Below are 27,156 nucleotides of genomic sequence, written 5' to 3'. Positions count from 1 at the left end.
GCTACAGTGTAATTCTTAGCGACAACAAATGCTTTGTAGCACTCAAGAGACTTGCTATTATGATCAGTCAGATTAGCACGATGAGTATCATGTGGATTTTCATCACCTCTTCCTGTTTCTGCCTTAGCAGTAGCGTCATTATTGCCTATTGTGTAATCACCATTTAATTCCTCTTCTTTCCATGATTCATATTATGTTTTACAACTGTTCTCCTTTTTGGGGTTATTGTAGGTGCTTTACATGCAGGGTAATCTTCAAACACAGCGGAAAAACATTATCCTTCAATGTCTTTATTTTCAGCCCAGGGCGAAAATCAGATTCAAGAAAATACCACCCACATACGAACAATGATCTTGACTCAAAATTGGGAGTAAATTCATCTCTAGAAATAGCAGTGAGCCATTTCTATCTGAGCTCTGAATGGTATGAAAGTTTGTGAAATGAAATGTACTTTACTTTCTCGTTCTTACTCCTGCAGTATGGCACACAACAATATACCACTGTAGCTAACCACCACCTATGACATATAAATGCAGTATTATTACTTTTCCCAGATACATACATAGGCCTACGTACACAATGAATAACTAAAATAACCATAAAGATAAAATGTAGTTAATACAACTGAACTCATGCAATAGACATGCATACCTTAAGTGATACTCAGTCATAGCTAATGAATAAGAAACTCATTCACAATCACAAAAATTTCATTAATCATTAAAACACGTGTATTAACAAAGGAATTAAAAAGTCTATCAAAGACATCCTACTAGCGTTCCTGTGAGTAAAACATCAACTACGAGCTCTTCACAGTTTAGCATGAAGGTGGAGACAAATGGAAAGGTGTTATAAACATAGCAGACAGCAATGCTCCAAGTAGCATATGCAGTTGCCTCCACTACATGCACTAGCCATGCATTTTGGTAAGGGTGCTAGTTACCAAATGATGAGCCCGAACTGGCAAACTGGGGTGAAACACTGGCAACCAAGAATGAGTTACCTAGAAAATTTATGATTTCCAATGATGGATCAATTATATTGGAACTACTGTATCACAAATTCTTTTATAGTAGTTTGATTGCATGCTCTACATATTTTTTTAATAGTTTTTAGGGGGTTCAGGTAAGGCCCAGATAACAGAATAGTACCAGATTTGCAGCATATGCACACGACCTTAGACAGAAGTTCTATATTCTACCATTATTTTTAAATATTTATTGTGTTGTTGTCCAACCCTTATCCCTTTTTTCTACGGGGTCAGGCTATCAAGAGGGACATACTTGATAGCCTTGGACAACACAATAATATATATAAAAATAATGGTAGAATATAGACGTGAGATGAATCTTCGTAGTAATTTTCCTTTTAACAATCGGATGCCTGACGTAACCTCATCAGAGGAGTAAATGAAATGAATGATATGATGTCCAATAGTAGGAAGGGAGAGGCTGAAGCCCGGTGTCAGCACATAGCCTACTCCTGTCAAATAGCACCAAGGGATCTACTGAAGCCTTAATGTCTCCATGTGACAGACAAATTACCATCAACAGTGTCATATACATTCACCCTATATGAACACAGCGGAGAAGTTTGGCACACTATCTACTGATAGTGAACTGTATACACCCTACCCTGCCGGCCAACATTTTCATGGCGACAATTTTTTCAACCAATGGGACTTGAACTGGCTAACTACAGTGTCAGACCATATAGACTTGATGCCAGAATGATCAAGGCAATCAGGCAGGCTTCTTTTTATGTAATTAACATCATCAACATTTTTGAGGAATTCTTTGGTAAACTCCGGCACTCATTTACCAGCTTTTTGGAACATTATCATCATCATTATTCATATACATTTTTATCAAGTATAACGAGAGATAATAGGATTGTAATATCACAATTATCACCCAACGGTAAGGCAAAGACAAAAGTAAATATTACAACACAGTACTACTTCCTAAGCCAGATGAATGCATACCAAACTTATTTCATGCAACATTTTAAAATCATCATAACTGGAATATGATTGCTTATATATGAAGCATTTGCAGTATAGGAATGACTCCCCTCAATAATCTTAATCTAATATATATCCTTGTACTAACAAATTAATTCCAAGATAATTTGTTACTTCTGGAGACAATGTAATCTACCATTGGCAGACAAACTGCTAAGTTTGCTTTTTTTTTTTTTTAAATATAAATCTAAATTTCAAAATTGAGGATAAACAAAGCTGAATGATTTATTCCTACTGAGTGCTGGAAATTAAAACATTGTAAAATGTCAGATGGTCTCAAAAGTAATACAAATGTTAGTAGTTTTACATTCCAATAAACAATCTTGCAGTTTTTGGAGAAGCTGACACGCAGTAATTTTGTTACACAGGATATCTTAAGAACAGCCAAATTGTTCAGAGCAGAGTGTTTGCTTGTAAGGAAGCAACATGAGGATAAGTTACATGATACTAAGATGAAAATGCTGAGATGGCCAGTGGAGTCCCTACTGAACAAAGTAAGAAACTACCATGTTTGTGGGAATTTCAATGATGATGATACTTGTTTAAAGGGGCCTAACATCTAAGGTCATCGGCCCCTGGGAATTTCAAAAGTCAGATTAATTGCATTTCCAAGAACTGAGTATTCCTAACTACCAAAATATATAACAACCACACCGCAGAAAACATGGAAAATACTTTTCTTGAATATAGACTGGGCCCCTGAGCCTTTGCATATAGCTTACAACTAATATGACGTGCATCACTGAAAAATCTACAGCTCTAATATATATTTACACCATATATCAGATCAGTAATTATTGATTGTAATATTCTGTGGCTCAAATTTAAAAAAAAAAATTGTTTAAGGCCACCTTTTCTTATAGAAATACGTGGTACTTACCAACATAGAGCTGTGGTGCTGTTCGAATACAGTCTATCTGCATTAAACAACCATTCAGATGATGGTAGGTGTCTTGAAGAAGCGTCACCTTACTGAAATCCCCTTCATCAAAATACGCATGTGTAATGAGTGCCATCTTCACCTGGATATGTCCAAACAAAGGCCAGGAGCTCAGAACACAGACAGACTTCTGAACGGTGCCACGCGTCATGTCAGCAGTCCGATTTTTCAATCTCTACAATATCAATATCTTGACATCAGTTGAAGATTATGCAGGCTACAGCTTCTATGCTATAAAATGCATGTGACAGTTTCTATAGACACTGAACTTGTCAAGTTAAGGCCTTTCAGCTTCTTTTCCCCACATGACCATGGCCTAGTACTGTTCAAACTGAAGAAAACGTATCTGAAAGATCAACTTTTTGGCTTTATGATGAGTGCTGGAAAATTTGACATTTCTTGATGATCTTTCTTTGCTTTCTCAATTGAAATTACAACTGTTCTAAAAACGCCTTTTGGCATTGTGAAATGTTAGCAAAGAAGTATATTCTAATTTTCCATTACATCTCGTGAAAACAAACTAGTTTAAAAATTAAAACCATAGCACTTCTACATAACTATTCTTCCCAGATCATCAACTTCCTAAGTTCTCCACAAAATTAAAGCTTTCCTATTTCACATAGCATAAACCCAAGAGAATATTATGTCTAATATATATTTTTACTCCAGTGTTCAAAGTATCCTTCAGTAATTAACTACATATAAGTTCTTTTTGTAGAACAAATTACTTTCTTTTCAACTTTATCATGATAAAATTCTGAATCAAAGGTATATTTTGGCAAACTTTAACGACTGAGTTTATTTCTTAACAGCCATAATGTAAGGCTTAAGAAGTATAGCAATCCAGGACAAGTCTATGGATATAAAAACATAACATGAAAAGCATACTCACTTCAACAGGGATTTGACGGAAGCATGAGATTCCATAGACAGTCATTTTGGGATTAGTCAGACTGGGTAGATGAAAGTACACAGTGTCCTCATCGAAATTGTGTGAACCATCGGGAAGTGCCAAAGTTGGGAGATACTTCCAGCCTGGTGGACAGGTACTGGAGTCTGGAGGAGATCCCTCCATGAGAGGAGGGAAAGAGTACTCTACCTGCAACATATATCACCACCAAAAATAAGAAAAGATTGAATTATTCCAATTATTACAGTAAATTGATTAGCTGCTACACAAAATTACAATATTAAGTGGTCTATTATGAGGTCATAATATTCTGATAGCAGGAAATGGATATAAAGACTTCCTGGTATGGAGTTTACTTTGTTAGTTGCTGTTTCAGTAGTCAAGAATTTAATTCCCATCAGATTCTAGGAATTTTACCCTTCCAAATTCAGTTAACTGAAATGGCCACCTACAAAGATATAATTAATAAATACTTGAATCTTGACATACACCACAATTTTTCCACTTAAATGATATATATATACCACTGGCTCCTACTATGGATCAAATTTATCAAATTTAAGGGTAAAAGCATAGTGAATCTTCTTAGCTGATCATGAGCAATTTATGCTGAAAATGAAGACATGTTTCTTAACAATTTTACATCCATACTGGATTATGTACAGCTATACCTGTGCTGCTATGCTGAACAAAGGTAGCTGACACATGGGAGAATTGTTGACAGAGCAAGTCTTGTTTCTTCACAATGGATCTTTCTTTAATGTGAGGCCTCAATTTCACTTCAGGTCAAAAACTACACAATAATAGCCTAGAATATTACCATTATTTGATCACTAATGGCACAAGATTTCAAAAATTATGGAAAGGATACTAGGATATGTATGCTCAGTTTTCAACGGCTCTATGACGCTAGGCATCGCAGAAGAGATGTACTAGAGAAATGAGGAGTGAGACAACTTCCAGCTGCTTCCTCCACTGCAACAGAAGGTGCTGTGACAAATCAGTTTGCCAAACCCACGTAAATGCACACGAACCACCTTTTGTGCAACACTTTCACACCAACCGACCATATGAGCAACACTTTTACATTCATATGAAGGACTGACTGCATACGGAATTTTGTTATTAACATCCCTTGTATTTTATTTACTTTCATTTTGCCACAGTCAAAGTTGAGACTGAGACAAGTCACAGAAAGTAAAAAATTTAATAATGTTATTGATTTTACATACCGCCTCTGTGGCTCAGGTGGCAGCGCGCCGGCCTATCACCATCGGGTTCCGTGGTTCAAATCCCAGTCACTCCACGTGAGATTTGTGCTGGACAAAGCAGAGACGGGACAGGTTTTTCTCCGGGTACTCCGGTTTTCCCTGTCACCTTTCATTCCAGCAACACTCTCCAATATCATTTCATTTCATCTTGCAGTCATGAATCATTGCCCAGAGAAGTGCGACAGGCTTCAGCAGCCGGCACAATTCGTATCCTAGCCGCTAGATGGGGGCTTCATTAATTCCATTCCTGATCCGGTCAAATGACTGGAAACAGGTTGTGGATTTTAAAAAAATTGATTTTACATACCACTAACTACTTTCACAATTTTTGGAGACGCAGAGGTACCAGAATTTTGTCCCACAGTTCATTAACATGTTAGTAAATCTACAGACATAAGACCTTCAAATACCACCGGACTGAACCAGGATCGACTCTGCCAAGTTGGGCTCGGTAAAACAGTGGTTTACCACCCGAGCTACTCATTCCAGCAGTAAGAAATTTGTTGTTCTCCATACCATAAGACATAGCACACTGTAAACATTGTATCTTGCCAGCAATGGATCTGAGCTTGGATACTAAGATAGGAAGGAAAGAATACTAGGAAGTTTGTTCTAAAGTTATGAAATTTGGGGGCACATGTCTCAGCTTAGGAATACCTCAGAATGATTCACAATTCGATAATAAAATAAAGCACTGCTCTATATGTGCTATACTGGAATGGACCACAAGCAATCCATCTTATATCCCTTTAGACTACTGGTTCCCAAACTCGGGGGCGTTTTAGAGATTTCAAAGAGGGCACAGATAATTAACTCAAAAGAAATATGCAACCTAATAAACAGGGAAACTAATACCATAAAGTACTAACATTTTTAAGGTTTGTTTGTTCAAGAGTTGACAACGACCATTTAGAAACCTTACCTTGAAGCAGTCACATGATTGCTGCCGACTCCTGCATGATTCATCAGTCTGCATTTATCCTTGAGCAGCTAATGGTGGAGTGTTTGATGCTATTCTAGTAGCGTACTTACAAATATCATACTGTGCTGTGCAAGCAAAAGCTCAATTTTAGCACTATCCATCAAGCTGATTGCGGAGTTTAGGCATGAGGCAGTTAGGGAGATGGTATGTTTGAACCCCACCATCGGCAGCTCCGAGGGTGGTTTTCTGTGGTTTCTCATTTTAACACCAGAAAAATGCTGGAGGCTGTATCTTAATTAAGGGCATAGTCACTTCTTTCTCAGCCCTAGCTCTGTCCTATCCCCATTGTTACCATAAGACCTGTCTGAGTTGGTACACATAAAACGACAGCAAAAAGTATATATATATATATGTTATATAATATTACAATAAAATATACTGATACTTTGTTGACATATGAATATGTTTTAATATTTCTATTTACAACCTTGTTTCAGACATTTTTTTTACAAGTTGCTTTTATGTCACACCGACACAGATAGGCCTTATGACGACGAAGGAACAGGGAAGAGCTATGAGTGGGAAGGCCACGGCTACTTCCTTCCCTCTCCTAGTCCTTTCCTATCCCATCGTCGCCATAGGACCTATCTGTGTCAGTGTGACGTAAAGAAAATAGTAAAATAAGTAAAAATAAAATAAAAAATCCCACTGTTTCTGCCGGGTTTGAAACTGCTATCTTGGGATCTGGAGGCTGACAATCTATCACTGATCCACAGAGGGAACTATGCCTTCAAATGAAATGAAGAGACAAGCTCAAAGGATATACGACATGGCAAAGAACTCAAACAGCATAACTGTTGTTGGTTGAGTTGGTAACTCCGTTGTTACCATAGCATCAAAATGCCATGGTGCTGAACCAATTTCTATGGTGACAATACTCCCAGGCAGAGAAAAGGAAAGTACATGTCAAGAGACCAGCTGCATTTGGAATTAACAGTGATGAAATGGGCAGAAAAGACAGGATGGGCCATAATGTGTTGTACTACAGGGTAGGTAAAAGTGGAAAGAAATGCAGGTGGTCGCTGTTCATGTGGCTCCTACAGGTTTCCATTCACAATTTGTGGTTCTTTCTAAAGAGGCCTGGATGTAATTTGTCACATCCATGCTTCTATCACCATACTGTGCAGAAGTATCCCCATAAATTTAAAATAGGTAATGACAATAAGAAGAGGCCACCATATCATCTCAAGACATATGGTAGCATCCAGAAGAGCAGTGTCAGAGATGACATACGTCTTGATGGGACTGATCCCCTCATACCACCCAGCTATCAACAACACTGCACTAGAAAGGAATGCTTCAGTGCTATTCGGACCAAAGGCATAAAATGCATTGTTAGCCTCTCCGCTCCATTTTTTGTTCTATTTCATACTGTATAAAGCACAAAATTCTTTAATATTTATTTCTACCGAATCATTTCTGTGAATTAGATCTGATACATTACAACGATCAACATGTGCTTAATATTATGACATTTGGTGCATTATTTAGATAGTGTAATTAGTGTCCTTAGAGTATATTCTTCATAAATTATTGTCATCAGATTGAGTGTCTTTAGAATTTATCAATGCCAATACATAAAATCAATAAATATTAAAGAAATTTTATAGAGACTAAACTGCTAATTCATGCACCTAGCATGATCGTATGAACACAGTGCCTGCCGACAAAACCGTGAAAAGTATGCATTTAATATTGATGATGATTGTTGTTTAAAGGGGCCTAACATCTCTCTAATAGGCCCCTAATGATACGAGATGAAACTAAATGTAATGGCCATTAAAATTCCAAGATTCAAAATTCAAAATATGATGATGAAGAATAAATGAACGAATATGAATTTAAAATAATCAGCGGATCCAGCTCACAATATTGAAAGTTAAAATCATTCCAAAGTCAAGCCACAGACTAGAATTTTTTTTAAAAAAGATGATGAACAATTATTATGAACATAAAACAATCAGTGGATCTGTCCCACAATGCTCCCACCTTTCCATAAAATAACTTAAAAAGTTAAAACAATGGTAGAAACTGAACATGGGACTGCTGCCAAAGAAAAATCCTAAATCGATGATGCTTGTTGTCTAAAGGAGACCAAAATCTAGGTCACCGCCCCCTCATAATGGAACTAATCGCTGGTAAAGTAGAACCATGGTGCTCCTCACCTAACTGTACTAATCACAGGAGCAGCCCAGAACCATGAAGTTCCTCACATAGTGATACTAATCATAGGCAACAGACCCACAGCGTCACTCATATAGTGGTATTAACCACAGGCAACAGAGCCACAGCGTCACTCATATAGTGGTACTAACCACAGGCAACACCCAGACCCGTAGTGTTTCTCACATAATGGTACTAACCACAGGTAACGCCAACCCATGGTGTTCCGCATATAGTGGTACTAATCACAGGTAACGTAAACCCGTGGTGTTCCGCATATAGTGATACTAATCACAGGTACTGTAAACCCATAGCGATCCACCTACGATTATACTAATCGCAGACCTATGGTGTTCCTCACATAGTAGTACTAATCGCAAGTAAAGTTGACCCATGGTGTACCTCATGTGATGGTACTAATCACAGGTAATCTCACAGTTCAAAATCCATCATCCCTTGGTTGCCAATTATAGTCACCTCTTACAACATACAGGGCATACCGCAGGTGTATTCTTCATCTGCATCCCCCACCCTTGATATTATGTAGTTATGTTCTGCTATGGACTGGAAGTTAATTTAGGGGTATTTCAAAGAAAACCAAAGAAAAAGATTATTTTGGCATTGGAGGCTTAATCAATAACTTGTTTTAACTGATATTATACAGGGTCTTTATTTATGCTTGGCAAGGACTTTCTCGCTCGACCTTGGCTGCCGATGACAGGCTGCTACCAGCTGCTGGCGCATGCTGTTTCCGGCAATTCCTGCAGTTGCTGAGAGCTGAGCTCCGAGATAGTAGGGTGTTCAATGAAGCTACTGCGTACTGTATGTCGTATTTATAGTGTTTTATTGTGATTGTGTATAGTGCTGTAATGTATGTGAAATGTTCGTTATGTGAACGTGTATACCTGCACAATACTTACATTAAGTGCAGAAAATTGTGCACTACGACAAGACAAAATTTTCGAGCGAAATTTCTAGGGAGACCCATTCCTATCAATCAGATAATAAAACAACTGGCCAAGAGATTCAAACGTACAGGTTCAGTAAACAATGAAAATAGATGTAAGGGTCGTTATCTCCTTACTGAAGCTAAATTAGATGACACTGGCGAAAGATTGGAACACACACCACAAAAATCACTTAAACGTTTGGTGCAGGAAACTGAGGTATCTCATGCTGCTGCCTGGAAGGCAAAAAAATTATTAAAACTGAAACCATACAAGATTAGCGCAGTACAACAATTACAACCGCTAGATACTGTTAAGAGAGTGAATTTTTGCAATTGGTTTATAGAGAACGTAGACTCAGGTGAAATAGACCCCAAGCTAATTTTTTTTTTCTTTTCAGATGAGGCTAATTTTGATTCGCATAGCCATGTAAGCTCACAAAATAAGAGATACTACAGTGCAACAAAACCAGAAATAGTGTCTGAGCAACCGCTGTATGACGAAAAAAATCGGGGTCTGGGTCACTTTGAACGGGCATAGAATTATAGGCCCAATATTTTATGAGGGCACAATAAACAATATGCGTTATAGAGATGAAATCCTTGACCAATTCTTTGGTGAACTGACATACGCAGAACGTTTTTCAGCATATTTTCTGCAGGATTCTGCCACAGCTCATACAGCTCAGGCATCAATTGCTGAATTCCGCCGCGTGTTTGGTATGAGGATCATAAGTAAAAATCTGCGGCCGCCTCGTAGCCCAGATTTAACAGCATGTGATTTTTATTTGTGGGGAATGTTAAAAAATGTAGTTTATGGGAACAACCCTCACACACTAGATGAACTTAAAGACAGTATAAGAGCTGCATCTATCAGTGTTGAAGAACTTGGTAGAGTAACCGAAAACTTCATTAGGAGATGCCAATTATGTTTGACAGCGCATGGGGAACATTTTCAGCATAAACTGTAAAAATGGTGAGTAAAATTCATGATAATGATTTTGAGCACCGTATTCTGCCGTACATACGCACGTGCGGTAGCTGGCAAATGAACCATCAGTGGCGGCCAAGGTCAAGCGAGAAAGTCCTTGCCAAGCAAAAATAAAGACCCTGTATAAGCAGAATAAAAGTGATTTGATAGAATCTGATGTTCTTTCGAGGAACAAAACATGTCATTCTGTTATTAATTAATGTCTTCTCCTTCAGATATTTTCTTAATCTTACATTAGTTTTAACAGACTGGACAACTTACAAGCTATATGAAAATTAGTTAATGTACCATTGTGAATTTTGAAATCCATCTTATTTATTCTGTATTACTCTCAAATAAAAGTGTTTCTGACAATAACAAAAGTAATAATAGTACGGAGTTTAATAGAATTTGCTGAGCTAGCAAAGGGGAGTGCCAGCTGGAAAATTTGCTTTCAACCAAGAGAAGAAGAAGGGTATGTCAGATGCAGACACAATTTCAGTACATAACAGATAAGGTGACTATAAAACACATTAGCACTGTTGGAATGGGGGCAGTCACCAGTAGAGGTGCTAGAGGTCAACAAGACATGACCTACATTTCCAATATCAGTACTGATTCACAAGTGATGCCTGCCCACACCATCCAATAAATTTCTCATGGCCGAATATATTACACTGTAAGAAGGAGATCAACATTCTTCATAATAATACAAGCACCTATAAAGGTTTCACTACTGTAATTCAGAGCTTAATATTTTAAGAATGAGATCACTATAGCCTTATAATATTAAATATGAAAGTTCAAGGCAGAAGGAAGAGTTAAAACTTCAAAGTACAAAATGCTTCACAAATTGCTAAAGACACCATGGATAATCATTTTATCTTGTAGTTTTAAACAGAAACCTACTATCACTGAGACACATGTAACTAAGGCTGCTTTCATTCAACCATTCACACCCATATATTTTAAATAATAGAAAGATAAAGTATATCTCATATTCACAATATGAATAAGCACCAAAGAGAAAAAATCTTCCAATTAATGTCTGAATTGGTCTAAGTACATAAAATCAACCTAGCGCAGATTGATCTTTACCATCACAATTCAGGAAAATAATTGTATACATCTCAAGCTATTTGTGAAAATTCTCACTTATCGGAAAGGTACACAACGGAGTGAGGTAAAAACTGACAATCATCCTACATTATCTCCTGACTTAGAACACCTCAAATAGTGTAAAGCAAACAAAAGCAAAGGTATCTCCTCAAACGCCATAAAGGCCTCCGAGAAGTGGAAGATAAAGGCTTCCAGTGCCTGTAATCTCAGCACTCAGTAGGATAAAGTGGTTAACTCTGCCCCTAGGAATTAACCTGGGACTCAATTTTTGTGTACGCTGAGTAAACCTCACACCCATGTTTCTCTTGAAAAACAGAAATATATAATTTTAATTTTTCAGGTTGGTAAGACTGGACTGTTCCAGGATACTTGGTGTAGATGGATAGCTAGGGACAATCTCCTACCCATAGACCTAGCAAGAAGTGGCAAATCTGGACTTCCAGCCTCATTCACTTGTCGGCCATTCAAATTCCTCAATGGATAGGATCTTCTTCTACAACGCCAGAGACCTATCAAATGCATGTATTCTGCGACGCTTCGGAGAGAGCTTATGGTGCTGTACTTTATCTCAGAGTGCTGGAGAGCAATAGAGTCTCGGTACAATTGGACTGCAGCAAGAACAGACCATCACCTATCAAGCGAGTGACCCTCCCAAGACTTGAACTCCTTTCAGCTCTAGTGGGCATAAGACTTCTAAAGTATTTCTGTCAGTCGAGAGGATATGATATCACGAGGGCAACACTATGGAGTGATTCTATGGTGACACCAGGATGGATTCACAACAATCCAAATAGATGGAAACCATTTGTCTCCAATCGTGTCACGGAAATCCAGTAGAGCTCCAATCCTGCACAATGGTGACATTATCCAGGTGAAGACAATCCAGCAGATATACTATCACGGGGGATATTAGCAAAAGAGTTGCAGAGCTCACAATGGTGTCACGCATCACGATGGCTCGCTAACGCTCCCAACTGATGGCCTCAACACTCAGTATCTAACACCATCCCACTAACAGAGGCACGAAAGAATGGACAAGTATTAATGGTGAGCACATGGGAAAGTCCCATAGACACCAGTCAATTCAGTTCATATTGGGAGATGATTCGGGTCATGGGTTGGATTCTACGGTTTATGAAGAATGTTCGAAGCACGGAGAAACACGACGGTGAATTAACTGCCACGGAGCTGGAGACTGCAAGACTGTGTTGGATCTACATTGTACAACTGGGAAGCTTTGGTGCAGAACACGCATGTCTATGAGAGAAAATGAATCTCCCATCTAAGTCCAAAATTGCACGCTACAATCCCTTCCTGGAGGGAGATCTCATCAGACTAGGGGGATGCCTGGATCATGCAGACCTGACATATCAAGAGAAGTATCCACTCCTCCTGTACAGATCCCATCAATTTACAAAACTGTTAATCAAGCAGACGCACATCCATCTACAGCATCTGGGAGTAAGAATTGTGCTGTGCGAACTACGCTCGCAGTACTGGATCTTAAAGGCACGCCAGTCCATTTAGAAAGTCATTCACGCTTGCCTCCCTTGCAAAATCGCCAAGAACCACCCAGGAGTCAAAATAGAAGCACCCCTACCTGTGAATCGCATACAATCCACTAAACCTTTCGCAGTCACGGGACTGGACTTCGCCGGTCCACTATATGTCAGGGTGGGGAGCGAATTACAGAAATTTTAGATCGTACTGTTCACTTGTGGCACTACAAGAGCTTTGCACCTGGAATTAATATCGGACATGTACTGAAAAATTCATCATGTCGTTCAGACGTTTCTCCAGCAGACACGGATTCCCTCACACCATCTACTTGGACAATGCGAAGACCTTTCAAGCGGCAAGCAGAGAACTGGCGGAACTTTATTGGATCTTCACACACCCACGTACGAGCCAGCATTTCGCCCACAATGGTGTATCCTGGAAGTTTATTGTTCCACGGGCGGCTTGGTGGGGAGGCAGATGGGAACGAATGATGGGCACAACAAAACGAAGCTTGAGAAAAGTGTTGGGCATGTCTCAAGTAGACGAGGAAACGATGAGGGCAATACTGGCAGAAATAGAAGCCGCCATTAACAGCAGACCAATTACACAAGACAGCCCCAACGTACCGACACCAAACCACTTCATAAATGGCGGACTATTAACAACATTACCCAACAGTTCAGAACCTAGCGTCTATACAGATCTGAGAAAAGAAACACAAGACTAAGGGCAGGGATACAAGATGATGACGACTTCTGGAAGAGGTGGAAGAAGGAGTACCTCCTTGCCCTAAGAAGTTTCCACGAGGTGCAGCAACCAGACGGAAGATCGACGAAGTGCCGGATGGGAGATGTCGTGCTTCAAGACGATCTGCGTCCACGTCACATATGGCAATGAGCTCGCATCACTGGAGTGAGACCAGGCCGTGACAGGAAGGTGAGGACTCTCGTCCTCTGACTCAACGATGGAACGGAGATCACCCGACCGGTACAGCTGGTTGAACCATTGGAGATCGACCAGGGTGGGGAGGATGTGCAGGATTAACAATGCCTTTCTCTTTGTATGAATTCTTTTGTATTTTCTTTGACCTCACTATGTTTTTCTCTTTGTACGAAGTGAAGTGTAATAAAGAAAACTTGTGTATACATATATGACAGCGCCTGATGCTTTGAAGATGAATCTTGTCATACACTTCAATTCCAGCCGCGGAGAAGAATGAAACAGGTATGTGAGTTTGCACTATAGGCTCTGATGCCCTACCATAATGTATTCACAGACATCTACTTAATTCATTTGTTGGTGCTCAATTTAAACTTTCAATGTTCATGAAATATGGGCTTAAATGGTCCAAAATATATATTTTTTAAATAAATTGATTTCTAGTTTCTCGTATTTCAAACCACCAATCCAGGGTGCAATCATGTTTTGACTTTTAAAATGTTGTGTGATTTCTCATATTTCAATCCAACCAATACAGGGTGCAAACATGTTTTGACTTTTAAAATGTTGTGTGATCTGATAATCTTAGCGAACTTATTACTCACAAAAGTTGATAAGTGAATCAAGGATAATAGACTGTGAATAATTTCTGCACATGTATATTCAGAAAACCAACATAAAAGTAAGAATAAAGAATTTAGTTAAATAAGTGTCAGAGGAATTGCCGTTTCAATTTATAATTTATTTTAAAATGGCCATATTTTGATTAATCATTTTCAGGTCATATTTTGTAATTTTTACGTCATATTTCATCACTTCTGAGGTTATATTTGCTTGCTTATTTAGGTCTTAATCCGAGCTGTAGTTAACACGTATCCTTCTAGAAGCCTGGCCAGGCAACCTATATAAAGAGACGGTCTCGATGGTGAACAAGAGTTATTGTTGAACAGGAGTTGTGTTATGTTTAAGGCCATCATGGTAATGTAAGCAGTCAACTGTTTCAAGGTTGCAGTCTCCATGTGCTTAGAGATAGGCAGTTGTTAAAAATGGTGGTTTGTTGATGTTTTCGGAGTGAAGTGTTTTATTCGATTGGAATAATAACAATAAGTTAACTTATTAATTTGACCACCTAATCAATACAGTAAGTCTTGTCTTAGTTGATTTACAATGGCATGTTAACTAAAATGTAAATCAACTAAGACAAGACTTATTGTATTGATTAGGTGGTCAAATTAACTTATTGTTATTATTCCAATCAAATATCATCAATACGGATCAAAAATGATATTTATCACATGTAATTATCACATGTGAAGTGCTTTGTTTGTGACGGGCAGTGATTAAGGTTATGGGTGTTAATGTGTAAATAATTAGTTCTAAATAAATAAGTGTACCAACTGACAGCATTTTGGGTGCGTCTTCGGGGATACATCACTTTACTTCGGTCTGTTTTCAGATTATGTTTGCTTTACGGGAGCCATAGCTGGGTGGACTCAGGATATCTTATTCGTAAGTTAGAAGTAACAGATATGAGGGTAGCAAGAATGACTGCTGGTACAAACAGGTGGGAACGATGACAGGAGGGTACTCAGAATGAGGAAATGAAGGCTACGTTAGGAATGAACTCTATGGATGAAGCTGTATGCATAAACCTGCCTTGGTTGTGGGGTCATGTGAGGCAAATGGAGGAGGATAGGTTACCTAGGAGAATAATGGAATATGTATGGAGGGTAAGAGAAGTAGAGGGAGACCAAGACTACGATGCTTAGACTCAGTTTCTACACAACTTAAAAATAAGAGGTATAGAACTAAATGAGGCCACAGCATCATTTGGAAATAGAGGATTGTGGCAATGTTTAGTAAATTCACAGAGGCTTGTAGACTGAATGCTGAAAGGCTTAACGCTCTATAATGATAATGTATGTATATATGTAAGGTGGAATTCTCTTAAAAGTACCATAACACTTGTTAATGTTGACAATCAGTGGTTTTCGGTAGATAAGAATGGTCTTGTCACAAGCCAATACTGTCCTTGGGCATGCTAGAGGTCTGCTGGCCGCTTTGCGGCCCTAACCTGGGGCTTACACTCCCAGACCCCCTTTGCTTGCCTCCAGCCTAACGGTCTTGTCACTAGCCAGACCTACCCAAACCAGCCCAATTGCCTTGTCACTAGCCAGACCTAACAAAACAAACAGGTCTTGTTACTAGGCGGACCTAACCAATCCAGACCAACAGTTTGGTCACTAGTCGGACACATCTGATATTCTGTCATGTTCCCTTTTACAAACTAGTTATTAAAATTTCACCCAATCTAGTGATCCCTTTGATCTGCTACGCTTGATCAATTTTCAGTCTTAAAATTTCTCAGCTCCATATTCATTACAATCCTTACTTTCCTTTAACAAGGCATGTATGTTAATACTTTCACAGTCTTCTTCATTACAATGATATGTGGGCTGTCCTGTTTAAACGTCTCAGAAGAAAAAAAATCTGATGGTTGGGCATCAGTTCAAACAAATTCAAAGCCATCTATATCAAAAGGAAGAGATCAATTATATATCTATTGCTATTCATTTTTTGTCACCCTGATATAGTCAAGTCTTGAATCAATGTATGAAAATGAGAAAGCACAGAAAACCATCTTCACGGATGCTGACAGTGGGGATGGAAACCCTGTCTCCCAATTCCACCTTGATAGCTACGAGAACCACACCGTGTAGCGGTCTCACTCTATAGATAAATCATATTATAGTGGGAAAAAAAAACCACTTTTTTTCAAATGAAACATTTGCCTGGTGTTCCGGGTGACCATGAAGGTCCAGAAGGAAGATACTTTCATTGGCATTCTTATTTAGGGTTGTATTCATGAACGAGACTTTGACTTCGACTTACGTAAGTTCACTTAGTTGAGTTTCGTGGAAGTCTGTTTCATAGACGCAACTTTTACAAAGTAGACTCTGGCGTAAGTAGACTTTGGTAAGTTATGATGTGAAGAATTAGATATGAAGTTGGCAATGAAAACAATGGAAGAGCACTGTAGCATCTCCCATCACTCAATGTTTTTTCTTAATAAAGGGGCAGAAGAAGAATAAATTCAGCTGTTTCCTGCGTTATAGATCGCGTTAAAGACTCTAAACTTCATCTCGTGGTTGATTATGCCCTGACAATTGAAACTAAAAATCCCTTTCCTATTACGGAAAACCTCAGCATGGTTGCCACCTGGGCTTATTATTGGTACATGGGTACAATCAATAGCTCCAACCACTCCAGGGAAACGGGATCTTTCATACACACGTCGCGCATTATTTCGACATTCAGCTTCATTTGGGAATGAAACAAACTGTGGTCTCTTTCGGGCAGTCAGGATCGATATTCTTCTGATTATTCTACATACTGAGGGCTGGCTTACTCCTCGTAAATCAGCGGAATCAATTTGGAATTTACCTGAAAACCATGGAAGTGTGAAAGGCTATTGTATTTACCATAAGAATGCATTAATCTGTACTGATCATCCCTCAACTTAACTAGATAACACGATGAGTAGAAAGTGCAAAAACTGTGCGCTACAGTAATAATAATTTTACTTTTACCTGTAACATAACATCTTAACGACCGAGCGATTTGTCCATGCGGTTACGGGCGCGCGACTGTGAGCTTGCATCCAGGACATAGTAGGTTCGAACCCCACTGTCGGCAGCCCTGAAGATTGTTTCCCGTGGTTTCCCATTTTCAAACCAGGCAAATGCTGGAGGGCTGTACCTTTATTAGGGCCACGGCCGCTTCCTACCCATTCCTTGGTCTTTCCTATCCCATCGTCGCCATAAGACTTATCTGTATCGATGTGACGTAAAGCAAATAGCAAAAAAAATCTTATCGAAATTAGCAACTGTATCATTGGAGGTATGGGTGATCCTCGATTATTATGTTTCTGTAATTCGTCTTCAAACATCGTTAGTACATCTAATACTGTACGTTTGTCGAATCTATATCGTTTTCTGAACTCATTTTCTGTATAAAATTGAATTGGGTTCCATGCATCTCTTATAATACGCCGAGGATTAGGCACAACGTACTGAATAATTTCATGGATCTCTTCAATTTCGTCTACAAAATTAACTACATCGGCAATATCTGCCATTTTATTATTTTTCTGATCTCAGAGTCTACTTAAGTACGGAACATCGGCGACTTGGAAGTGAAGTCGCCATCTAAGTTTACTTACCTCCAAGTAGCGATTATGAAATGGAAATGGCGACTTACCGCCTTCTAAGTCTAAGTCAAAGTCAAAGTCTCGTTCATGAATACGACCCTTAGGTATTCACCATGCTAGTAGGCTTAACATGAGTGATAGAGATACACCGTAATTTGAAAATGTTTTGTGTATATCATTTGGTGGGCATTAGTGAGTTAACACCCCGGACCTCACTCCCATGGAGCACATCTGGGATGGTATCAAGAGGGATGTGCGCAACTTGGGTATTGTTCCACCAGACCTCTGTGCATTATGGGAGGCCCTGCAGTTGTTGTAGATCAGGATGGCTTCCCAAAGTTTCTAGTGTCTTTTCGAGCCTTTGCCCCTCCATATCGTCACAATCATCAGGGCGAAAGGTGGTCCCACATGCTACCAACCACGTGTCACTGTTTCAATTGTTCGTCAGTATACATATTAATCGGAGAATATACTCTCTTTTAGTCATAACACCACAACTGAAAATCGTGCTCTGAGACAGTTTGAAATGTCAGTTCATGCTACACCACCTCCATAACATACATGCTCAATTAAAGGGTACAATACAATCTCAGGAACTTATTCATTTTTTTTTTTTGCTACTTGCTTTACGTCGCATCGATACAAATAGGTCTTATGGTGACGATGGAACAGGGAAGGGCTAGGAGTGGGAAGGAAGCGGCCATGACCTTAATTAAGGTACATCCCCAGCATTTGCCTGGTGTGAAAATAATGGGAAACCACGGAAAACCATTTTCAGGGTTGCCAACAGTGGGGTTTGAACCTAATATCTCCTGAATACTGGATACTGGCCGCATTTAAGCGACTGCAGCTATCGAGCTCGGTATCACTTAATTCTTAAGAAGTTGCTAAAAAAATGTTTACTATAATTATACCAAATACATTAGGGCTGCGTGGCTGGGAAGGTAAAGGCGCACTTGGATCGCCCACCCAGAAGGACATTGGTTCGATTCCCCACTACAAAGTCTAAAAGTTAAGAAACAATATCTCCTCTTCTGGAAGTGCACATGGGCCTGAGGTTCACTCAGCCTACACCAAAAATCAGTACCAGGTTAACTCCTGGGGGCACAGGCAGCCATGCACAGAGCTAGCCACTCTACCCCACATAGTGCCAAGGTTATGGATAGTGGAAGCCTTTACCTTCCAACCCTCTAATGGCCTTCGTGACTTGTACAGAGATTACTTTGCTTTTTGCATTTTAAATACTAATACTCATGTTTATTATGTCTGTTTATTCATACCACCTGCTTTGTAATTAATAATAATAATAATAATAATAATAATAATAATAATAATAATAATAATAATAATAATAATAATAATAATGTTATTGGCTTAACGTCCCACTAACTACTTTTACGGTTTTCGGAGAAGTCGAGGTGCCGGAATTTAGTCCTGCAGGAGTTCTTTTACGTGCCAGTAAATCTACTGACACGAGGCTGACGTATTTGAGCACCTTCAAATACCATCGGTCTGAGCCAGGATCGAACCTGCCAAGTTGGGGTCAGAAGACCAGCGCCTCAACTGTCGGAGCCACTCAGTCCGGCGCTTTGTAATTCAGTGACCATGGAATGGCTCTTGATGTTGTAAAATTATATTTATTTCTATACTGCATCTCTTCTTCTTCTTCTTCTTCTTCTTCGTTTTGCCTCATGACTGAGTGACTCAGCCCTCTAGCTGATGAACCATACTCCGCCATTCTTCCCTACCTAAAGCTTTCAATGTGGTTACTCTGAGAGAACACTGTAGGGGGCCGTTCACTGCATACTGTTGCTATTATATATTCCTCAAAATGTAAATAAACTAATATTTAAATTACGCTTTTTTTCTCTTTACGTCGCACCGACACAGATAGGTCTTATGGTAACGATGGGACAGGGAAGGGCTGGGAGTGGGAAGGAAGCGGTCGTGGCCTTAATTAAGGTACAGCCCCAGCATTTGCCTGGTGTGAAAATGGGAAACCATGGAAAACCATTTTCAGGTCTGCCGACAGTGGGGTTCGAACCTGCTATCTCCCAAATACTGGATACTGGCCGCACTTAAGCGACTGCAGCTATCCAGCTCGGTAAATTACGCTTATTTCTTTGTATTCATTTCTTTCATTGTATATCCCTTTCAAAGCGTATATGCACAATTGTGCGGGTTCGTATTTTATTTATGTCTGAGCTTATTTGACGTTTTCTTGGTGCTAGACCGGACTGCAGTGCTTGTGCGGGACACATAGCATGTACTTCAGCTGTTTTTATTTAGTACTTGACCATCAGGGGGCAGAAGAAGAGTTTAAAAGTACAGTTCAAAAGCAAGATGGCAGGAAGCAGTAATGCCTAAAGTATTTATTTATTGCAATCATATTAATCTAGAAGCTTTACTGAATATCAGAATATAATCAATGAAGTGTGTAAATTGTGTAGCAAAAGTAAATTGTGAACTTACAACATCATATGTAATACCATGAGGTTTTGAATGTTGATACGCACATATGTGCGGGCTAGGTTTCCTTACAGGCAATGCATGCAGAAGTGCTGGGTTCTGTCACAAAAAGGACTGTGAAAGCAAAACTCGTACTCTACATGAGAAATGTAATGTTTAAGATTTTAATTGTTTAAAATCGTTCCACACTGTAAAATAGAACATTTGATCATGTACATGTGCATATTCACATGTACTGAGTTGATTTTTTTATTTTTTGCAAGTAGTGAATGAAGTCCTGACACGCACAATTGTGTGGGTTCTGTTTTTCAGCCGATAGTTCTTATTTTGTAAAATAAACTGTAAAAACATGTATTTGAGAGCATTTTAGAAAGTTTTTGACGTTTTGACACTTCCACATTTCTTTCAGGTCTGACAAGTTGCTGCTCCCAAAAGGGCAGTAAAAGCAAAACTCTTCCTCATTGTAGAAAATGTAATATTTACTTGTGTTTGAACGAAGATTTAATTGTTTTAAATTATTCCCCACTGTAAAATAGAACATTTGATCATGTACATATGTATATTCACATGCAATGAGGTAATTTTTTTTTTTTGTAAGTAGTCAATTAAGTCCTGACACGCACAATTGTGCGGGTGCTTTTTTTTTTCAGATGTTAATTTTTATTTTGTAGAATAAACTAAAAATATATGTATTTAAGAGCATTTTAGTCAGATTTTGACGTACAAACAAATATTCACACCGCCAGTTTTCTTTCAGGTCTGAAAGGGATATTGTACATGATGTAAATAAAAAAAGTATTTCTTCTCAAATAGATTTGTTATACCTGCACCAATCAGACAAGGGACTATGGAAGTATATTTTATTAAGGTATATAATGTTCTTACATATATATATATATATATTTGAAGAACTGGAGATCCGTATACAGGTAAGTGGGTCGCCGTATGCTAGAAGTCCAAACTGTGTTTAATTAGGGAGAGTAAGCCCATGTGGTATTATGAATCTTAAGAAACTGAGTGAATTGACTGTGGAGTTTGATCACATCATTGTGAGCTTGCTTTCGGGAGATCGTGGATTCGAACCCCAAAGTTGATTGATCTGAAGTTGATTTTTTTTTTTAATTTTTTTTTTTGTGGTTTCTTCATTTTCACTCCAGGTGTGACTGTACCTTTAAGGCAACAATCTCTTTCTTTCTTTCTTTCTTTCTTTCTTTCTTTCTTTCTTTCCATCTTTCATTCTAGTCCTAGCCCTCCCTCCTATCCTATTCTTGCTTTATGACTTGTCTCCAATTGGTGCGATTTAAGCCTATATATAAAAATCTCTTAATGTTGTTTGACACATTAGTGCTCCTGTACATTTCCTGGGTTTCCCTAATGTGGTAAGCTTGAGATACACCCACCTGTAAGCTGAAAATATGTTTAAAAATGCCCGTCTCTTAATGCTTATTGAAGAAAGCAGAAGAAAACAACATCCAAACAAAAGGACTATAAAATTACTTTAAGCGAGTGAAGGAGAGAGTGTATGACCAGCTCAGATGGTAAGAGTGCTGGCTACCTGAGCTCAGGTTGGTGGATTTGAGTCTGGCAGTATCTGAAGGTGCTCAAATATGCCAGTCTCGTGTCTGTAGATCAACCAGTAAGTAAAAGAACTCTTGCTATTGCAGGACGAAATACTGACACCTCGGCATCTATGAAAACCATAGAAGTAGTTAGTGGAACGTTAAACTATTAACATTATTCTCAATTCCTCAGTGAGCTTGAAAACTGATCTGATTTCCATTCGCGTAGCTTGGTACATTAGTGCTCCTATATGTTCCCTGGATAAGCTTGAAGATATAACCAGCCTGCAAGCTGTACATATGCCCAATAATCTCTCTCCTTTACTGATTATTGAAAAAAGAAGATAACATTTGTACAAAAGAAAGGAAAGACGTTAAATAATTTCTGGAACTTTCGAAAATCACACTGCAAAGACTTATTAAATAAATTGCACTGTTTGACTCCTGTTTTGTTATGAAGTTTTAATTAATCTTTTTCTATCTTAAGTATTTTATCAATTTCAGCATTATTAGTTATAGTAATATGTATATCAAAATAAATGTAGAAATATATAAAATTTAAATTGAGTGAGGGTGAGAAAGTGTCTTTATTTCCTTAATTCCTCATTTAGCATGGAAACCGACTTAATTATGAATATCATTATTGATTTCATCTTAACTTTGATCATTTATCTGGGTAACGTCCATTATCAATGTTTACATTGAGGTTAGTTTGTCATGGTTATGTCTGGTGATTTTCATATGTAACTGGTCAAGTTGGCAGCAGTGATGAGCCATAACAAAAAAAGAGAGAATAGGGTGGCAATATTTACCTTCTAGTGTACAGCCTTACTATAGACAATTTTTCATGAAATGTTTTCTAGCAGCAAGTCTCCTGTTAACAAAGCTTTTTTATTTTATTTTTAAATTTTCGCAGGTGAAATGAAGAATTTATAAAAGAGCATTTCGATTTTGCAAAATCTGTAATAATCAGCACTACTTACGTATTGCCATAGCATAAGTGAGAAAATCTTAGAAACTATTGAAAATTTGTAGCAGTTGGCATCTCTGCTAACGTTAACATGCCAATATCCAATTGTGGCATGATTCAGAGTTTTGGAAACTATGATGGCTATTCCATTACAACTTTTATTGTGGTGACCAGAAAAATAAACAGTATTGCCATATATAGCATCAAAGTAACCACTGCCATGCCAATGAGTGTCAGGAAGTTCTAGAATATCACTCCATTTCCTTTTCAACAATGGATAGTTCTCCAGCCTGTAGCAGTCCTTGGACATTCCATGCCCCACAATATTTTGTCTCACTAAGTGATGCCTTTGCAAGATTGTTAGCAGCTAGTCTCAATTCCATCTCCACTGAATATCCAAACTGGGAACTAGAAACTCCAGAACATTTGAAATTCATCAAAGCTGTAATGAGGTTGTCAAGCAGTGGTTTCCTGTTGCCTTCCACTGTTCTCAATAGATCATCCCTAAACTGGGAAATAGATGCCTTTATTAGCCACTCCTAACATGGAGGACAGCCACTACCTCGTGGATTCCAGTGCCATTCCTGCACTGAGGGTCCACAGCCACTGCACGGAAGCTTATCTGCCCGAAAACATTGGCATTCTTAAGTTGTTTTGTTATTTCGCACTGCCCAACACTCACCGTTAAGTCACCCCATTACGTAGCAGTGTCAACCTGGTCAACAATGAATAGTCAAATGGAACTGTCAGTTATTATATCGTCAATCCGAATTATACTTATTTTATGCAACATCTGCACAATAATCAATTATAACTGAAAAGAAATGGGGTAGCAAACCTATGTGTCACTATTTACAAGATTGTACTCGCCCATGGCAACGAGAGCTTATAAATGTGAACTAGAACAATGAACAAGAAATTAATTCCATCACTCACAATCCACTTTCAACAATGAACAAGAATACTATCACCTCAGTAGTCAACCAGATACACTCATGAACAATAAACTATTAACACTTCAGTAGACCATCCGATACACTCCATTTTTCAATAATACACACACCCACTTACGTATCTTTTGATATTTGTTTTTAACATTACACTGACAGACAGGTCTTATGGGGACGATGGGATAGGGAAGGGAAGAGCGCTACCATGACCTTAATGTGGTGGACTAGGGAGCAGTGATGAGTAGACATCAGATTTGTATGCAAATGCATATTTTGTTTGCACTTTTAGAAATAAAAAATAGGAAGATTTCTTAATTCTTGGATTTTATCCCTATACTGCACCACGGTCTCGATAAAAAAAAAAGGACAACATAAAAGGCATCCATATCTACAGTTACAAGGCAAATTGACTATTTAATTTAAAATCTTAAACTAAGAAAACATAAAAATGGTTACAATGGTAACAAAGAGAGAGCAAAATGCATTAATAGTTTCCGTTATCAGACTATAACCTTCACCCGTGGCGCAACAGCCCCAAAGGGCCATGGCCTACCAAGCAACCACTGCTCAGCCCGAAGGCCTGCAGATTACGACACGACGGATCCTCACGGCCGTTATTCTTGGCTTTCTAGACTGGGGCCACCATCTCATCGTCAGATAGCTCTTCAACTGTAATCACGTAACCTGAGTGGACCTCGAACTAGCCCTCAGATACAGGTAAAAATCCCTGACCTGGCTAGGAATCGAACCCGGGGCCTCCGGGTACAAGGCAGGCACGCTATCCCTACAGCGCAGGGCCGACTATTAGACTATAACATGAACGAATATTCAACTTTATAGGTATCACTGAACAGTTGGAGATAATGTTTGTTATGTTTTGTGGCCGTAATGTGAAAAGAAAATACCAGAAATTGTCACCGAAACAACTCTCAAATACATTCAACTCATTCAAATTATGAACTAAGAATGAACACAAAAGCATCGAAATACGCAAAACTACCACATACAAAACAGATTAATATGTTTCATACACTATTAACATACGACTTTGACAGGGAGAAAAGCACAGAAACGCAAGAAAACACATGTGGCCTACAATTCCAACAAAACTACGCACAGAAACTATGTTAACAGCGCGCAAACCACACAATAAGAAACTTAATCTTTTGTCCCGATTAATGGAGTCGCTAATGCACGCTAGCCTCTCTCGCTTGTAGAACGATTCTCGTCCCGAATTCCCAGCTGTAAAACACACACGATTCTGTACTGAGTGGCATACATGATACGCGAAGGCGACGGACGATACACTCACAAAAAAAAGCATCAAATAAATATGCTTGAAAATGAGGTTGTGTAAATTACACAAGCAGACAATAATTTATCCTAGGGAAGAGTATTGACCGTACTGAAGGATATATTGGTCAAAAATAGGAAGAAGTTAAAATAAATCGGAAAATAGGAAGACGAGTTAAAAAACGGAAAGTTTCCGGGTAAATTGGAAGGGTTGGCAGGTATGCCAACATATAGACTTTCAAAACCAGCAAGGACATGCACTTGAAGGTGAAATTGGATGAATTATTGAGTTTAATAGTTCATATACAAGGTGTTAAGGGTATACATGCAGATATTTTGCAAGTCGGTAAAGAAAAATACATCTCACAATATAGGCTATGTATGTTTTACCTTGTTCTATTAGTTTCCCTAAAAGGAAAAAGCCAAATATTTCAGGACCTAATGTGTTTTGAATGGCCGTAGTAGAAAACACTGGTTATGGCATAGTGTTCTTGCATTGTGGGGTTACATGTTAAAGTACAGTAGCAGATCATAGGGGGTTGTTGAACCTGTTTGCTATTGCAGGCCAACTCACGCTGCTGTGCTGTTCCCAGCTTGGGAAGCAGTGGAGACAAAACGCACATGCAAGACTACAACTGCTGTACTTTAGAACCTGTTTAGGTGTACTCAGTGAGTAGTACATGTACTGTAATACTATCCAAGGTATCAACTCCTGTATCCTCTCATACTGCCACCAAGTACTATTTTGTAATCGTTTACATACAGTTCATGGCGTGGGTTACTGTACCCGGAGGCCCTGGGTTCGATTCCCAGCCAGGTCAGGGATTTTTACCTGGATCTGAAGGCTGGTTCGAGGTCCACTCAGCCTACGTGATTAAAATTGAGGAGCTATCTGACGATGAGATGGCGGTCTGGAAAGCCAAGAATAACAGCCGAGGGGATAGGTCGTGCTGACCACACGACACCTCATAATCATGAACCTCCTTGTGCTCAGACAGTTAGAACTATACAATCCACCGTGGTCCCTAACCCGTTAGAGGAGAGATCCTCACTAGGACTATGCATAAGTAGGGTAGCATCCTGCTTCATGAACGAGCTCAGAACATTTAAGCAAGCATTGGACCTATGGGAATAACTGACTGCCACACCCATTTGACAGGCGACGGACTCCTTGGAAACAACTTGGTGAAAAAAATTGAATTTGATGGACAGCTATCAATATTAATGGGGCTTAGGAAAGAAAGAAAGTAAAACTGGCCAAGTCAGCAAAGAGAATGCATCTGGATGTGCTAGGAGTAAGTGATATTTGGGTAAAGGGAGATAACAAACAAGAGATAGGAGATTATAAAGTGTACTTGACAAGTGTTAAAAAGGGAAGGGCAGAGTGTGGGGTAGGGCTTTTCATCAGGAATACTATAGCACGAAACATAGTTTCCGTTAGGCACGTAAATGAGCAAATGATGTGGGTAGATTTGGCATTTGGAGGAATTAGGACGAGAATTGTCTCAGTGTATTCACCATATCCGGGTGCAGATGAGGATGAAGTTGATAAGTTTTATGAAACATTGAGTGACATCATGATCAGGGTCAACAGCAAGGATAACAGAGTTCAATAGCTGCAGTCACTTAATTACGGCCAGTATCCAGTATTCGGGAGACAGTGGGTTCGAACCGCACTGTCAGCAGCCCTGAAGATGGTTTTCCGTGGTTTCCCATTTTCACGCCAGGCAAATGCACCTTAATTAAGGCCACGGGCGCTTCCTTCCCATTCCTAAACTTTTCCCCTCCCATCGTCACCATAAGACCTATCTGTGTCAGTCCGATGTAAAAAAACAGCAAGGAGAGGATAGAGCTAATGGGAGATTTTAATGTGAAAGTTGGAAATAGAACTGAAGGATACAAAAGGGTGATTGGTAAATGTGGGGAAGATATGGAGGGACGA

General features: G+C 39.0%; 1 protein-coding gene across 5 annotated transcripts in view; it reads right to left on the bottom strand.

Annotated features, from left to right (window-relative positions):
- The window catches only part of LOC136857052 (late secretory pathway protein AVL9 homolog), a 230,883-nt gene that overhangs the window by 176,847 nt on the left and 26,880 nt on the right, over positions 1 to 27,156 (bottom strand). For all 5 annotated transcript variants that reach the window (XM_067135412.2, XM_067135414.2, XM_067135415.2 and 2 more), the window contains exons 2-3: positions 3,856 to 4,062; positions 2,904 to 3,138 (exon numbers count right to left, since the gene is read on the bottom strand). In XM_067135412.2, the coding sequence (XP_066991513.2) occupies positions 2,904 to 3,138; positions 3,856 to 4,062 (442 nt within the window). The remainder of the gene's footprint in view (positions 1 to 2,903; positions 3,139 to 3,855; positions 4,063 to 27,156) is intronic.

The sequence above is a fragment of the Anabrus simplex genome, chromosome 1, assembly GCF_040414725.1.
Source record: "Anabrus simplex isolate iqAnaSimp1 chromosome 1, ASM4041472v1, whole genome shotgun sequence".
Lineage (NCBI taxonomy): Eukaryota > Metazoa > Arthropoda > Insecta > Orthoptera > Tettigoniidae > Anabrus > Anabrus simplex.
Note: the sequence above shows the minus strand (reverse complement) of the source record. Positions and strands in the feature narration are given on the sequence as shown.